This window comes from Hemicordylus capensis, chromosome 6 (genome assembly GCF_027244095.1).
Source record: "Hemicordylus capensis ecotype Gifberg chromosome 6, rHemCap1.1.pri, whole genome shotgun sequence".
NCBI classification, from domain to species: domain Eukaryota; kingdom Metazoa; phylum Chordata; class Lepidosauria; order Squamata; family Cordylidae; genus Hemicordylus; species Hemicordylus capensis.
In genome coordinates this window covers 169785697-169801719 of record NC_069662.1, presented here as the reverse complement: position 1 = coordinate 169801719, position 16023 = coordinate 169785697, and the positions used below count along the sequence as shown (strand labels likewise).

General features: G+C 52.6%; 1 protein-coding gene across 9 annotated transcripts in view; it reads right to left on the bottom strand.

Moving 5' to 3' along the window:
• Positions 1-1169: 1169 nt before the first annotated feature.
• KRBA1 (KRAB-A domain containing 1) overlaps positions 1170-16023 on the bottom strand; it is a 61851-nt gene continuing 46997 nt past the window's right edge. For 6 of the 9 annotated variants that reach the window (XM_053259667.1, XM_053259673.1, XM_053259672.1 and 3 more), the window contains 10 exons: positions 15710-15877; positions 13119-13286; positions 11333-11569; positions 10725-11030; positions 9550-9717; positions 8582-8671; positions 7029-7220; positions 6732-6857; positions 5860-6033; positions 1170-4855 (listed from right to left, as the gene is read on the bottom strand). In XM_053259667.1, coding sequence (XP_053115642.1) covers positions 3882-4855; positions 5860-6033; positions 6732-6857; positions 7029-7220; positions 8582-8671; positions 9550-9717; positions 10725-11030; positions 11333-11569; positions 13119-13286; positions 15710-15877 — 2603 coding nt within the window. In that variant the 3' untranslated portion in view covers positions 1170-3881. The remainder of the gene's footprint in view (positions 4856-5859; positions 6034-6731; positions 6858-7028; positions 7221-8581; positions 8672-9549; positions 9718-10724; positions 11031-11332; positions 11570-13118; positions 13287-15709; positions 15878-16023) is intronic. The other 3 variants (XM_053259668.1, XM_053259671.1, XM_053259669.1) reach the window with 3 other exon arrangements.

Sequence of the window (16023 nt, the reverse complement as noted above, 5' to 3'; positions counted from 1 at the left end):
GCATAAGCTCCCCTAAACTCTAAGCAGGAGGGCAGATGATCGCATACATTTTAAAATCAATTTCTATGAACTAACTCATGTGATGTATCTTTGGGGTTTCTGTCTCTCCTACAGAACTGGAAACCCCAGGGTGGGGGCTAAACTTTCCTACCGTAGGTGCCGCAGAAGTGACCTTGGTTTGGCTTATGGGAATAAGCAGACCCTGACTCCGGGGGTGGGGGCGTGTGGGGGCCTTCAGCCTGCCTTTGCAATCAGGTGCACCAGCCAAGAAGCTGCCTGGCGCAGCGGGCAGAGGAAAATGTCACAGGCTGTGTCAGCTCAGATTGTCTCAATGGCCCCATCCCCACCCCCAGGCTTAAATAGGGCATAAAAGTGGCATTCTTCCACTTGAGGGAACTCAAGGCCTGGGGAGACTATGGGTGTGAGGTTGCCACCTTTTTTCTTGGCAGTGCTCCTGTGCTTTTAACAGCTGTGCAATACATTCAACAAGTATAGCAGACACTGCTGCATCTCCACAATGGAGAAATGCAAAGCATTGCTTGTTGGCTTTGCTGCCAGTTGGGCAGCTGCTAAAGCAGAGGAGCCATGTGAAAAAAGGAAAAAATGTGACACCCCAGAGCAGTGCCGTGTGTGTCTTGGGCCTGAAAGCAACAATGAAGCCTCATCCTGGATGACACCTTTGAGGGTGGCATGTAGAGGAGGGTGGGGAGCTGGGGTTCTAGACATGCGCTGGTTTCCCTCTAGATTCAGGAAGCGGATTTGGCTACCATCTGCCATGGAACATGGCAACCTACCACTGTGCCATCTACAGGATGCTTTTGGGCCCAAGAGGACACAGATCAGAGAACATGCCCCTGGTGATGCCCTCAAGACAGGCTGCAGCCTGGCATCTGGCATGCCCAAAGGCCCACTCTGCAGCTGCTCTGCCTCTGGATTCACAAATGGAGCAGACCAGACAAGAGTCCACCCACTGCTCGTTCTTCCTCTCTAGAAAGCAGAGCACAGGAGGAGAACTCCGGGGGTCTCTCCGCAGGATTCCACTGAAGAGGACTGCCCTCAGTTGGGGAGGGGGAGCGCGGGGAACAGACTCCTGGACATAAAGCAGCCGGCATGAACTGGGCAGACGGAAGGAGCATCCTCCAAAATAATACCTGCAGAGGCACTTAGCATTGTGTTTCCGTGTTCATGTCTTTATTCATATTTATGGCCCACCTTATCCACAAAGACTGAGGGTGGCTTGACAACCATATAGGAACAAAATACCAATATAAAATATTATAAAAACAATACATTAAAAATATAAAAGTGACACATTTCAAAACATACTTCAACCCTGAATTGTCCCCAGACAGCCAATGCCTGCCCAAACCGAGAAATCTCTGCTTGCCTCCAAAAGGCTTCCGGAACATGGAGTCTAGTGAGCCTCAGGCGGAAGAGAGCCCCAAGAACGCTGCCCTGCATGTCCTTGTTGCTCTGTGTAAAGAAGCATCTGTGTAAAGAATACGTTGAGCAAATATGTTTAGAAGCCTTCCCCTCCCGGCATATTGGATCTGAACCATCTAAGGCTTTTGTCGCTCAAAACCAGCTCTTCAGATTATGCCCAGAAGGCTACAGACGAAGGGAGAGTCCATTCAGCTCTGGGTGAGCCATTCCTGTAAGGCACGGGTTCTCAACCTTAGGTCCCCAGATGTTGTCGAACTAGAATGGCCATCATTCCCAGCCACAATCCCGAAGAGCCTATAGCCCCAACATCTGAAGAACCAAGGCTGAGCACCTGTGCTGTAAGCAGGGATGTGCAAACCGGTTCGAATTCAAACCAGTTCGGTTTGATGGTTCGAATTAGAACTGAACCAGACAGGTTCGAGCTGCAGGTTCGAATCTGAACCGAACTGGGGGGGGTAGTGATTTGAACTTGTTTGAACCTCCAAAAGAGGGTGGGGTGATAGTAGGCACCCTTGGGTGCCTACCACCCAAACCCCAAAGCAATTGGACACTAGTACAATTTTTTATGAACGTTTGAATTTTTTTTCCTCATAGGGTATAATGGGACTCGAACCAGCCCATTATCCCCTATTGTGGAGCACCTAGGGGCACAAAAGTGGGGTGAGAGTGGATTCATGGTTTGTCATTGAAAATCTCATTTGCTACCAGAGAATCTACACTCAGAACACCTCAGAAACAACAGAACACAGTACCCCACGGGTTAGCAACCCATGGGGGTGGCTGGAACTCTCTCTGAACTACACCACCACTCACTCTGGGCCACCCCAACACCTCCCAAGTGCAGTTATGGGGCTGCTGAAACCTCAATTCTTCCCAATGGAGAAAAACCTTAAGGACGCGTAAATTTCAAAAATCATTTAAAAATCAACCCTTTGCCCAATTCCTTCCAAATAATTCTAGTAGCTTCCTTGGCCCCCTTGGGAACTACCACCCACCACACTCTGCTCTAGGCCACCCTTTCCCCTCGACATGAAGCAATACATTTTCTGGAATCCTCATTATTCCCTATGAGGAATTCAGAAATACTTTAAAAATTCACCAATAATCAGAGGTGTCCGATTGCCTTGGGGTATAGTGGGTGGTAGGCACCCCTCTGGGTACTTACCACCCACCCCACTTTTGTGCCCCTAGGTGCTCCACAATAGGGGATAATGGGCTGGTTCGAGTCCCATTGTACCCTATGAGAAAATTTAAGATATTTCAAATATTCATACAAAATTGTAGGAGTGTCCGATTGCTTCAGGGTTTGGTTGGTAGTTGGCATTCGTGGGTGTTCCACAATAGGGGATAATAGGCTGGTTCAAGTCCCATTGTACCCTATAAGAAAAATTAAAAATATTTCAAAAATTCATAAAAAATCGTACGAGAGTCCGATTGCTTTGGGGTTTGGGTGGTAAGCACCCCTGGGTGCTTACTACCACCCCACCCACTTTTGGAGGTTCGAACCGGTTCAAAATGGTTCTAATTTGAACCAAACCAGGAGGGTTCGAGCAAAACCAAGTCTGAACCTCCCCCTCCCAGTTCGAACCCAAACCGAACTGGGCAAACCAGTTTTGTGCACATCCCTAGCTGTAAGGCAGGGATGCTCAACTTTGGCCCTCCAGCTGCTGTTGGACTACAACCCCCTTCATCCCCAGCCACAGTGGCCAAAGATCATTGTGGCAGGGGGTGATGGGAGTTGTAGTCCAACAACAACTGGAGGGCTGAAATTGTGGTCCCACTGCTGTAAGGAGACTGGCTGTCCTGTCTGGCTGTAGCTGGCATTTCTGAACAGCCATCCAGTAGTAACTGTGCATAACAGGGGGTGCCATACCAGTGCCATGACGTGTTTGTCAGAGAGAAATGTCACTTCCAGCTGATCACTTAGTGGAGCAGACAAGAAGCCCCTTCTAGCCACCCCAGCACCATGAGGCTGCAATCCCATATGACTGGATGCGCATCCCTGTGATGTCGTCAACCTCTTATCTGTTGATGAGTCAGCAGCAAGGAGGGAAGGAACCTCCAGGGCCCCACAGGGAAGGTCCCAGGGTGGGAGATGACGAGCAGCCAGCCCTCAGCACCCTCCGGGACTTCCCTGCCGAGAATGAACAGAAGCACCCAAGCAGGAGACCCACGATAACTTTTTGAGTTCTGCACAAGCCAACACCTGGGACCAAGCGGCAAAGCCATTCTTCCAGTGTGCAACCAATTCATGTAGAGAGAGAGAGCTTCAGACCAAGGGGGCCAGGGTCAAGCAGCCCCACGGGCCTCCTCTACCTCCCCCAGTGGGGAGGGTGTTGCTACTGAATACAATGAATGGAACAGGAAGTTTAGCCCACTGGTAGAAACCAAGCACCATTTCTCCTCGGTTTCACTGAAATGCCTGGGGAAGCCACGCCTCACAGGTTCTGGTGCTCAGCGCTGTGTGCAGAATGGCACGCCCCATGGTGCACTTGGCCCGCTGATGCCTCTGTGGCCCAGTTCTCTGCCCCTGGCCCTTTAGGAACTCTGCCCCCCTCCCTCTCTCCTGCAAGGGGCCCCGAGCTGGCCAGAGGCTCCCGTAGCCCCTGCGTCCAGCCAGGCCACCAGGAGGAGTGTCGCGGGCCAAAGCAGAGGTCAGCTGCCCACCTGGTCCTCCTTACTCCCCCAAACGGGATCCTGCGGCGCTGATTGAGCGAGGAGCAGAAGTCTGGCAAGATGGTGACCTGCGCACCAGCATAGCTGAGGGGCCGCGTGCGGGCCGCCTGCAAAATGGCCGTCTTGTCTGCGAAGCGCAAGAGGCGGAACACAAGGGGGCGGGGCCTGCCACTGGGGTCCCAGGAGATGCCCCCTTGCACCCGGCGGGCGCTCTCGATCTCCAGGGCCGGGGCCTCCAGGGGCAGCCCCAGCATGGCGTGAAGGCTCTTCTGCAAGAAGGAGACCGCGTCGCTGCCTTCGAGGCCCTCCGGCAAGCCCAGCATCCGCAAGTTGTTGCGCCGGGAGCGGTTCTCCAGGGTGCGGCAGCGGCCCTCCATGCGCCGCACATACTCGCTGAGGCACCTGTTCTCCATGTGGAGCGTGGCCAGCTCGAGGACCCAGCCCCGGGCGTCTTGCTCCAGCCTGTCCATGTGACTCTGCAAGCGGGAGACGTCCCTGCAGATGGCGCTCATGTCCGCAGAGAGATGGTCCAGCTTCCGGGACAGCAGAGGCCCAAGGCCACCCACCTCTGCCCGGCACTCCGGAGGAGGCGGCTGCCCATTCCCCCAGCCACAGGGGGCCAGAGTGGGGTCCAGGCTGGGGCACCTTTTCTTGGGTGGATTGTCCAACCTAGGACCACCTTGTGGCTGGAAACTGCAGGATGCGGCACCCGGAGCTGGGGAGTCATCTCCCCTTGCTGCAATCAGAGGACGAAGAGAAGGACACAAGAGTTACCGTTAGGGGGCTTTATTCTCCATCCTTCTCCACCTACATTCAAGGCGGCTCGAGAGCAACCCCAGTCCTGAAGAAGAAACCCTGTGGCCTGCAAAGGCATGCAGATTTATCTGTGTATGTGTTTAGATGTATGGTCTTCTCCAACTCAAAGCTGAGGAGAGCAACAAGCACCAACATTTAAAATATGCAGAACCACCTTTCACTGCAACTGAAGTCTGTACTGACAAATGCTGGCCAGCATAAGCATGAGGCCCACACACCCAAAGCTAGACCAAGTTGTTTCCAACAGGAGAGTTCCACCTTTCAGCAGGCTGCTCCTGTCCTAGTCTGCATTACACCTTCTACTTCTGGTAGTCATCACGAGAGGCAAAGAGACAGAGGGCACGGAAGCCCCATCCCTGGAAATCTTGCTCAGACTCCTGAGATTTTACCAGACAAAGACCACCCTTACCAGACATAAGGGCTAGAAAGTTGCTGTTTTGTTATGGTTTGCTTTAAATAAAAGCTGCGATTTTTTCAGAATAAGAAATTCTGCACCCAGAATTCTGTGCTTGTTGAGTGCAGTTGCAGAATATACGCAGCCCAGGTTAATCTCTTTTTTCAAACAGGAACAACCAACTCTGCCCGCACATCAGACTTAATTAGTGCATCATGAATCCTAGGAAGGACCTCCTGGAAAGGACCACCCTTTCCAGTTGGTCCAAATCAAGGGCTCCTGCCCTTCATGCTTTCTGGTTGGTGGGGGAGGGTTCTTTCCTTTCTGTGAAAGGAAAAATTGCAAAAACCAGTCTACGAAAAGTCTCCCAACGCAGTAGAACAAAATTACAGAAGGTATCCCAAGCCACAGTGAACATCCAATACCGGTGAGTATGGCAGCATGTTCCTTCTCTCTTCTGGAGCAGTTCCACACCCGCCACCACCATTCCAGACACCCCTCCTGGTTTGCGTCCAGCCTCTCCATCTTACCTGCCACGGGTGATCTTTTCATGCCACTCTTGGCTGGGCTGGAGTCGCTTCGTCTTTGGGCACTGAACTTGTGAGCAGGAGACTTCGGACTCGACACACACAGATTTCCGTTTCCAACGACTTCTTTTGCGCAGGTCCTCACCCCACAGACAGGGCTGCTTGTGGGGGTGAATCCTGAGGGGAAGAAGCACCACCTGCATGAACTAGAGAGTGTTTCTTTGCACCTATTATAATGTCTGATTGGCTCAAGAAACTGTTTGCACAAAATCTGCAAGTGGTTTAGGGACAGTAGCAGCTGGTCCTAAGGAGCTGGGGGGCACCAAAGGAGGCAGCTTGGGTTGCTCCTCCCTCTCCCGCTCTGCCCAAGAGCTGCGCGGCCTGCAGGCTGCCCATTCGTCAGGTAGAGCTGTGCAGTTAACCGCACTACTGTTTAGGGCAGGACTTCCCAACCAGTGGTACTCCAGATGTTGCTGGACTACTACTCCCATCATCCTCAGCTACAATTTATTGTGCCCGGGGATGATGGGAGTTGTTGTTCAGCAACATCTGGAATGCCACTGGTTGGGAACCCCTGGTTTAAGTATTCAGTACAGCCAGGCCAAGATGATGCCCCAGATACACAGAACATGGCCTCTAGGCCCCATGTTAAAGATATTAAAGGGGCCATATGAACAAGCAGGTGGCCAAATGCCCACAGCCACCGAGGCCCCAAACAGCTGCACCTCTTGACCTGACAAGGATCCCCCAGAATCCCTTGCAACACTGCAGAGGCTGCCGCCATGGTGGCCCTCTTGGGGTGAGCGTGGCTGCCACACCAAGGGGCACCAAGGGAAGCCACGGCTCCTGCTTGGCCAGAGGCCACGTCTGCTCACCTCTGGGCCCCCGGCCAGCCTCCAGGGGTGGACTCCCCTTCACGGCCTCCCTCGGTGGGCTCCTCAAGGGTGAGGTGGCAGGACTGGTTCTGCTTGCAGACCTTCCCTTCGGACTGCTGCCCAGACCTGCCGGAAGGAGTGGAAAGGACAGGAGTGCAGGCCCTTTGCACCCCAAGACGCCTTCTGGCTCTCAGGTGCTCGCTCCATGTTGGAGTGTGCATTGGCCATCTCCAGAAGGCCAGAGCCAGGGGACAAGGCCCCACCCTGCCCCTCACCAGTGCCTGCTCTGGGGCTCACCTTCCCGGCTCGCTCTCCCAGCTTCAGCTGCCGCCTCTGCCTCCTCCTCCGCTGGCTTGTGCCTGGCTTCTCCTCGTGCGTCACTGGCAGGTGTGCTGCTGGCCGAGAGGCTGCGCGGACTGGGGCCCCTTGCCGTGATCTCCTTGAGGCACCTCAGCAGGCCCTGGAGGGGGCTGCTCTCTGTCGCCACCTCTATGCAGAGCAAAGCAAGACTCCCTCAGCAAGTGGGGATGAGAGGAGAGCTGGTCTGGTGGCAGCAAGCATGAACTGTCCCCTTTGCTAAGCAGGGCCCACCCTGGTTTGCATTTGAATGGGAGACTGCCTGTGTGAGCACTGGAAGATGTTCCCCTGAGGGGAGGGGGCCGCTTTGGGAAGATGAATACCTGTTCACTTACATGCAGAAGGTTCCAAGTTCCCTCCCTGGCAGCATCTCCAAGACAGAGCTGAGAGCGACTCATGCCTGTTACCTTGGAGAAGCCGCTGCCAGTCTGAGAAGACAATACTGAGCTAGATGGACCGAGGGCCTGACTCAGTAGAAGGCAGCTTCCTCTGTTCCTTTGACCACAGGCCAGAAAATCCAGGGAGCAAGAGCCTTCGCGACCCAGCCCCAACAGCTCTTGACTCCTCCCATCCCCCAAACCAGTGTTCCCTCTAACAGGGATTCCCAGATGTTGTTGACTACATCTCCCAGAATCCCCAGCTGCAATAGCTTTTGCTTGGGGGTTCTGGGAGCTGTAGTCAATAACATCTGGAACACGGCTCCAAACCCATCCTCAAAGCCCACCTATTCCACGGGACATTTCCTCTCTGACTGATCCTCTTCACTCTCATGCCCAGCTGCCTGGAGCACCTTCCTTATGAGGCAAGGCTACAGCATGTGGGGCTCTTCACCTTGGAAAAGAGGCGACTAAGGAAAGACATGATCGAGGTGTATAAAATTATGCATGGAGTGGAGAGGGTGGACAGAGAGAAAAATATTTCTCACCACACTAGAACCAGGGGTCAGCCCATGAAACTGAAGGTTGGGAAATTTAGGACCGACAAGAGGAAGTCCTTCTTCACACAGCGCATAATCAATCTATGGGATTCTCTGCCATGGGATGTGGTGATGGTCACCGGCTTGGGTGGCTTTAAAAGGGGATTAGATAAATTCATGGAGGACAGGTCTATTAGTGGCTCCTAGTCTGAGGGCTACAGGCCACCTCCAGCCTCGGAGGCAAGATGCCTCTCAATCCCAATTGCAGGGGAGCAACAGCAAGAGAGAGGGCCTGCCCCTCTCAGCTCTTGCCAGTGGGTTTCTCAGAGGCATCTGGTGCAGGGCTAGTGTGGGGAAACAGGATGCTGAGCTAGATGGGCTTCCTCGGGCCTGATCCAGCAGCTGGGCTGTTCTTATGCTTCCCATCTCTCCCTCTGCCTTTTCTCTATGCTCTTATCTGAAATGCATGCAGCTCAGGTCTAAGAATGTGAGGGTCACGGGGAGGGGCCCCAATACCCCAGGTTGCTCGAAGGGCTGGCCAGCCATCCCCTCCCAGGGCCCTCTGACTGCACCTTACCCTGCACCGTCTGGCTGTCCAGGGACGCCTGCTGCCGTCTGCCACCCGTTAACCGACCTCTCTCCAGAGCCTGCCGTCTGCTCAGCATTCCTGCAAGTCAACACTGAAGCTCTTGAACACTACTATGACTTGGACGGATATTTATATTTAACTTTTCAACAAAAGATCCAAAATCAGTTTTCATAAGGAAGCAAACAAATAAATAAGATGGCTCCTTTCCCCCAAAGGGCTCCCAGTCTAAGAAGGAAAGACAGCACAGACACCAGCAACAGTCTCTGGAGGGGGGCTCTGCTGACATGGGACACAGCCCTGTCTTGCTTCTGCTGAGGACCCAAGCTTAAGAACCTCAGAAGAGCCCTGCTGGATCAGGCCCAAGGAGGCCCATCTAGTCCAGCATCCTGTTTCACACAGTGGCCCACCAGAGGCCTCTGAGAAGCCACAGAAGAGTTGAGGGCATAGCCTCTCTCTTGCTGTTGCTCCCCTGCAACTGGGATTGAGAGCCATCCTGCCTCTGAGGCTGGAGGTGGCCCACAGCCACCAGACTAGTAGCCACAGAGAGACCTGTCCTCCATGGATTTGTCTCAAGCCCCATTTCAAGCCATCCAAGCTGGTGGCCATCACCACATCCCGTAGCAGATAATTCTGTGTGTAAAACATGTTGTGTGAAAGAGAACTTCCTTTTGTCAGTCCTCAGTTCCTGACCATCAGCTTCATGGGCTGAACCCTGGTTCTAGCGTTGTGAGTGAGGGGGGAAATCTCTCTCTCTCTCTCTCTCCACACCATGCATAACTTTACAGACGTCTCTCACATCTCCCCTTACGCTTTTTCCTAAACTAAGCTTGGGGAGAGCTTTCTTTCCAGACTCACTTGGCAAGCAGACACCCTGTCGCTGCCGGGGTCCATCCGGGTTCCTCCAGCCCAAAGTGTTCCAGGGTCCGGGAGGTTCTGCCTCAAAGGCAGCTGCTCACCTTCAGTGTGGGGACTCTGAAGAGTCGGAGCTTCCGGGTGGCTCCTCCGTTCCACCTCTCTTTCCAGCGTCCTGTCAAAGGTGCCTTGGGCTGCTGTGCTGGAATGAGTGGGGTTCCTGGCCGCTGCATCCTTTGCACAGCTCTGCGGACCACGAATGAGGACGCCGTCTGTTCCAGCAACCATAAAAAGCAAGCAAGGGACCCCCATCAGGCACAATCGGGGCATCCTGCTGCCAGCCCAGCGTGTGAGAACATGCCTCTTTGCAAGCCTTGGCTATCGGTAGATGCTTCTCCACCGCAGGGCTCCAAACGCAGGATCCCTGAACATTCCCCTAAGGGTAATGGAGGCCCAGAAATGGACTTTGAGCTGCTTGTCAGTCCAAATGTGCTCCACTCACTGAGATTTTGTCCCCTTTGCTAAGCAGGGCCTGCCCTGGTTTGCATTTGAATGGGAGACTACATGTGTGAGTACTGTAAGAGATTCCCCTCAGGGGAGGGGGCCACTCTGGAAAGAGCACCTGCATGCAGGAGGTCCCAAGTTCCCTCCCTGGCAGCATCTCCAAGATAGGGCTGAGACTCCTGCTGTCACCTTGGAGAAGCCGCTGCCAGTCCAGGTACACAACACTGATGGACCAATGTGCTGGCGCGGTAGAAGGCAGCTTCCTATGTTCCTAAAGCAAATCCTGAGGCAAAGCCCCAGGTTATTCAGAGGCTCCTGGCTTGCCCTTCTTTCCTTTGGCTCACATGGTGGCATCAGCAAATGGTGTGCAGTTGGGAAAGGAGAGCAGTTCAAGAGAGACCCAAGAGGATAGGACGGGACCCTCCTTGCCCCCAGGATTCCCTACCCACACAGGCAAGAGGAGTCTTTCTACGGGTGCAGATTCAGAGAGAGGCCCCCAGCATGCCTCTTGAGAGCCTAGTATTCAATGGGCTCTCTCTCTCTCTCTGGCCCTTTCTTCGCCTGACCCCAGCTGGGTTATATTTACTGTATTTCTAGACTGGCTTTCCCTAAATGTTTAACATGATTATAAGGATGGACATTTGGCTAAGATTGGGATCAAAGAGGACACAGAAATGTCTGTCTTCCTCACACACCCGCTGCCCAGGGCCCCTCAGACAAGGCCCAGGTGCTGGGCAGACCGGCTGTCACCAAAGCCCATCCTGGTCTCACTTACTTGCCGAATGGGACTGGAGGACCCCTCCCTCAGGCCCCTCCAGTGCCACGTCCCCCTGGATCTTGGCGCTCCTGGGAGGGAGGTTGGAGCAGAGCATCTGGCTCACAGCAGTGTCTTCCAAGCAGCTCTCCAGGCCGTGGAGTGGGGAGGCCGCTGCCGCTCCGTGGCCTGCTTCAGCAAGCTCAGGCTCTGGAGTGGAAGGAAACCCTCTTTCCTCCTCCGATGGAAGGAGAGACAGTGGACTCCTACAGGATCCAATCCCCTTCTGCCCGGCAGCCACATCCACCTCCGATCCTTGGCACGTGTCTGGAAAGAACAAAAGCACTCCAAGGAAACACGCCAAGGATGGAGCTCCTCACCTCTGCATTCCAACTCCCTCCTCCAACTCTGTATCCTTGCCTGAGATGCTGCCCCTCTTCAAGCAACCTCTCCCCTGTGAGGATGAGAGAGGGGCTCTTCCGGGCTCAGGCTGGCCCATTCCAGAATATTCCGTGGCTGCCCCACTGGCACAGCCCAGGATTTCCCCGTCTTCTCCAACCTCAACCCGTGCTTCCACTCCCCTGTCAGGGGCTCTGGCCACCATCAGCCCCAAGCCTCCTGACACCCACCTGGGCTGCCGTCCCACCAGGCCCCGCTCCCTGGGCTCTGCTGGTCTCTCTCCATTTCGCTGCAGCTGGAGGAAGAAGAGGAAACACTCGGGGTGTTGAGGTAACTGGGCCTTTTGATGGGGATTTCCTTGAGGCAGTTCATTAGTCTGTGAAGGGGAGAACTCTCCACACCAGCTTCTGGGTTGAAAGGCCCAGGGACACCCGCGGGGGGCGGGGGACGGCTGCTTGCAGGACCACCTGGCAGAAAGAAAAGGCAGCTCACCCAAACTGACATCGTCAATACTCCAAAGCACAATGAGCATGAAGGCAAGAGGCGAGGCGAGGCGAGGCAGGCGGCGGCTGCATAGGATCGCCTCAGCTGCGTGCCAATACTGATAGTCTGCCAATTATTCATTTTATTTTAATTTAATTTATTCTATCCATAAACTGCCTAACACCTAAATCTCAAGGTGGTATACACAACTTAGAATGATAAATAAAAACTCAAAACAATTTTAAAATCATAAAAATATTAAACATAGTTTTAACAAAAAGGGTTTTCTTAAATAGTTTTCGCAGGAGGCCGGAGAAAACAGGTGTGTCTTAAGTGGTTTTCTGAAGGCAGTCCGAGATGGAGAAGTTCTTATACTGACAGGGAGCACATTCCAAAGCCCTGGGGCAGCCACCGAGAAGGCCCGGCCCCAGGCCGCCAACAGACAAGCTGGTGGCAGCCGTAATGGAACCTCCTCATGTGATCTCAGTAAGCAGCAGGGTCCATGACGAAGAAGCAGGCAGTCTCTCAGATGCCTTGGGCCCAGGCAGCTAAGACCATCCCTCTGCACTCCTCTCAATTATCAACTCATCAGAGTCGCACAACTCAGAAACGCTAATGTAGCACTGACAGCTTTACTTCTGCCCTGTGTTCTTCTCAACTGCTTTCATTCATTTATTAGTGTAGGGATACTTAGGTCAAAGTTTGCCTCCTTTTTGTTTTATCAAAGGTAAACTTCAGTTAATTATCTTTAACTTAATTTTCCTTACAAAGGAAAATATCCATGCAATAAAAGACATGATGGAGGTCTATAAAATGCATGGAGAAGAGGGAGTGGATAGAGAGAAATTTCTCTCCCCCTCTCCCTCACACACACACACACGATTAGAACCAGGGATCATCCCATGAAACTCATTGCCAGAAAATTTAGGACTGACAAAAAGGAAGCACTTTTTCACACAGTCTAAAAGGAAACACAAGACAGTCACCAGCAACAGTCTCTGGAGGGGGGCTGTGCTGACACGGGACACAGCCCTGTCTTGCTTCTGCTGAGGACCCAAGCTTAAGAACCTAAGAAGAGCCCTGCTGGATCAGGCCCAAGGTCCATCTAGTCCAGCAACCTGTTTCTAATTAATCTACGGAATTCTCTGCCACAGGATGTGGTGATGGCCACCAACTTGGATGGCTTTGTGGGGCTTAGACATTCATGGAGGACAAGTCTATCAATGGCTACTAGTCTGAGGGCTATAGGCCACCTCCAGCCTCAGAGGCAAGATGCCTCTAAATACCAGTTGTAGGGGAGCAACAGCAAGAGAGTGGATATGCCCTCAGCTCTTGCCTATGGACTCCCCAGAGGCATCTGGTGGGCCACTGTGTGAAAAACGATGCTGGACTAGATGGGTCCTGGGCCTGAGCCACAGGGCTGTTCTTATACTTGAAGAATGCTGGAGCAGTTTGGATGGATGGATGGACCATGCCAAGTTCCACCGATGGGGATCCGAATCACACAGGCTACTCCACCAAGCCTATGCTTACCTCCTGCCCACGGCCTTCGTGATGCTGCCTCTGCTCTCCTCGGCTTCTGGGTAACGAAATCGCTTGCTGCAGTGACAGAGTTTGCAAGGGACCTTCCACTCACTGGGATTTCTCTCAGGCAGTTCTCCAGGCCTTGAAGGGGTGGGATCCTGGACAGACACACCCCTGCTGGCAAAAGGTACAACATGCGTAGCAGATGAGGGCCAGTCACCAGAGCATAAGGCCTGTCATACAAACACTCCACAAAACCTCAAATCCTGGATTTGGAGTAAATTATGCAAAACAGGCTGTCCGGTGCTTTTTGCAGGCCTTGCCACTGATGCTCAACAGTTTATGCAGTCAAGAAAAAGCCTGAAGAGGGAAGAAGGTTGAAACTCGGGAAAACATGAGCAGGAATGGACAGATAAGAGAGCTGTGTGCATCAGCAGCATTTCCCCCAGGACACACTCAGTGTTCTCTCTCTTTTTTCATTTGTGTGCAGAATAAGTTTTGTTCTGGGTGGGGGTATCAAGGCAGTGTGTGCGCACACCTGCATTCAGAGTGGGGCCTTCCTGATTCAACCTGAGTGGACATTAAAAAAACTTGTGAGCACAGGCATGTGCGCACGCCTTAGAGCAGGCGTCCCCAAACTGCGGCCCTCCAGATGTTGCTGAACTACAACAATAAATTGTGGCTCAGGATGCTGGCAGTTGTAGTTCAGCAACATCTGGAGGGCCGCAGTTTGGGGAAGCCTGCCTTAGAGGGAACACTGGACACACCTCCTAACCTTCCACAGTCATTCTGCACTGCCTCCCTATTTAGAGTTTGAGTCTTCGTTATGGACATGTATTAGGGAGTTCTCACCACTGGGGAGAATTACTGACTTCCACCCACTGTGACCCTAGGGACTGTTACCAAGACAGCCTGTTTGGAGGCACCCCAGAGCACGCCTCTACCTAGTTTGGGGCTACAGGCTTGTAGTTCCCACATTTGCTGCTCAGATCCCACGAGAGCATGAGGTCTCAATTTTTGATTCGCATGAGCTAACCCACAGGGCAGGTCACTTGGCTTGTAGCCTGGGAATGAGAGCTCTCAGGTCAAGTTTAACTTCTGGACTGAAGAAGCATCTCCCTACACTTGCCTCCCTGGTTACTTTCAGGTGAGGAATGCCAGATGTGAATTAATCAGCACTATTCTTCTCAAGGATCAGTCAAGGATTCTCCCTGTCTTGGCACAACGGATCAGGTCACGATATCACCTCCCCAGGAAGATGCGATAAGGTAGCGGGTTATCTTCTCTGCTAACGAGCACGTTAATGGTTGGCTCAAGGCATGGGAAGCTATCTGGTTTATCATTTTAGTCACCCCCAGATATTCGAAAAGACACGAGACAAACCTTGATGTGTCCATTGCGTTTCTCCCTACACGGGTCTCCTAGACCTATTCAGCCTTTCTACTGAAAGGAAGTTCACTCTTCACACTTGAATAGGACAATGCTTTGTCGAGTCTGTTGTCCCTTTTGCCCACCTTTTCAAGGTACGATCAGCACAATGCCCTCGGGCAAGAATTTTCCTAAAAGTAGTCAAGACACAATCAATCCATGTGTCTCCTGTGTCTGTACCACAGATTCACCCGGTGTTTCTTCCTCGGATCCACCAGTCTTGGCATTGGCACCTCCTTGACTCTTGCTTCTTTCCCACTTGTCACCTCCAGACCAGCTGTTTCCCCCTAACCTGGTCTGTGCAGCACTCCTGGCTGTGAGATGCTGGCCTTCCCGCCCCCCCCTCATTCCTGGACCTCTGCCTGGTCCCTGGGTTTCCTCTCCTGCCGACCTTGGAGGAGAGAAGCCCCTCGGTAACAACTGAGCCACAACGCTTTTTTTCTGCAGGTCAGATCCAGGTAGTAGCTAACCCCTGCTTTCAAAACTCTCCTTCCCTTTCTTCTCGCTTCTCCTAAAATCCAAATCTGCCCATTTCTCTTTAACCAGCCTTGAGTGAACTTAATTGAGAAACTCAAGCCAATTGCCTCCATGTGAGCTGTAAAATAGTCCTTTTAACTTGTTAGTCTTGCTAGTTTGTGTTAGTTAAATATTGCTGCTCATTAACCATTATTTTTGCTTCCTGTACCCCTAAAACCTTCAAATAAACCTTCTTTCTGTTTTTGTACTCTAACCTCTCTGTTCAGTTCTTTCCGTGACCAAAGCTTTGAACAAATTTACTCTGAGGTGGACTGCTCTTTCCAAGCTCGCTAATCGCCCCCCACAAGCCTAAAACGTAGCAAGGGGTCTTTTGCCATCTCCCTGAGAGCAGTACCATTCACAGGATGCTGTGCCCCAAGCAGTATCCTGCCCAGCCTCCTCTTCAGTAAGTTTATCTACAAGCAGGCAGATCTGTGTGCCTCTTGAAATGCTTTTTCCTTTAGCATATACGTTTCAGAATATGATGGTCTAAGTATTTCAGTATCTGCACCGGATGTTGTCTTTGCCCATTGCTTGATTTATAGTGGAAGTCAAGGTCTAAGGGAGGTCAGGTGGCCTCCTTTGCCTTTCAGAAGCTCTCTGCTAAGTGGCGGCTCTGATCAACGGAACAAGCAATCCTGCGAGCCTCAACTTACCTTCCTCCTTTGTTGACCATTCTCCCATCTCTGGCTTGCAGTGTCCTTCAGAAGAGCTGCCAAAGGAGGAGCTGACGGCTGGCAAAAAGAAAGGGCTGTGTGGCGTATCAGGAAGCTCTTTCAGGCAGCTTTCCAGGCCTTGCAAGGGGGTGCTGTTTCGGCTAAGTCCTGGAGAGACAGGGCAAGCAAACCTACTTTCAGTGCATGTGCTGGGCAGTCTCGTCCTTTACTCAGTCTGTATACCAAAACCAATGGCCCAGAATACCAATGCAGGGAACAGCCAGGGTTTGTACCTTTCAGAGGCCACTTCACGT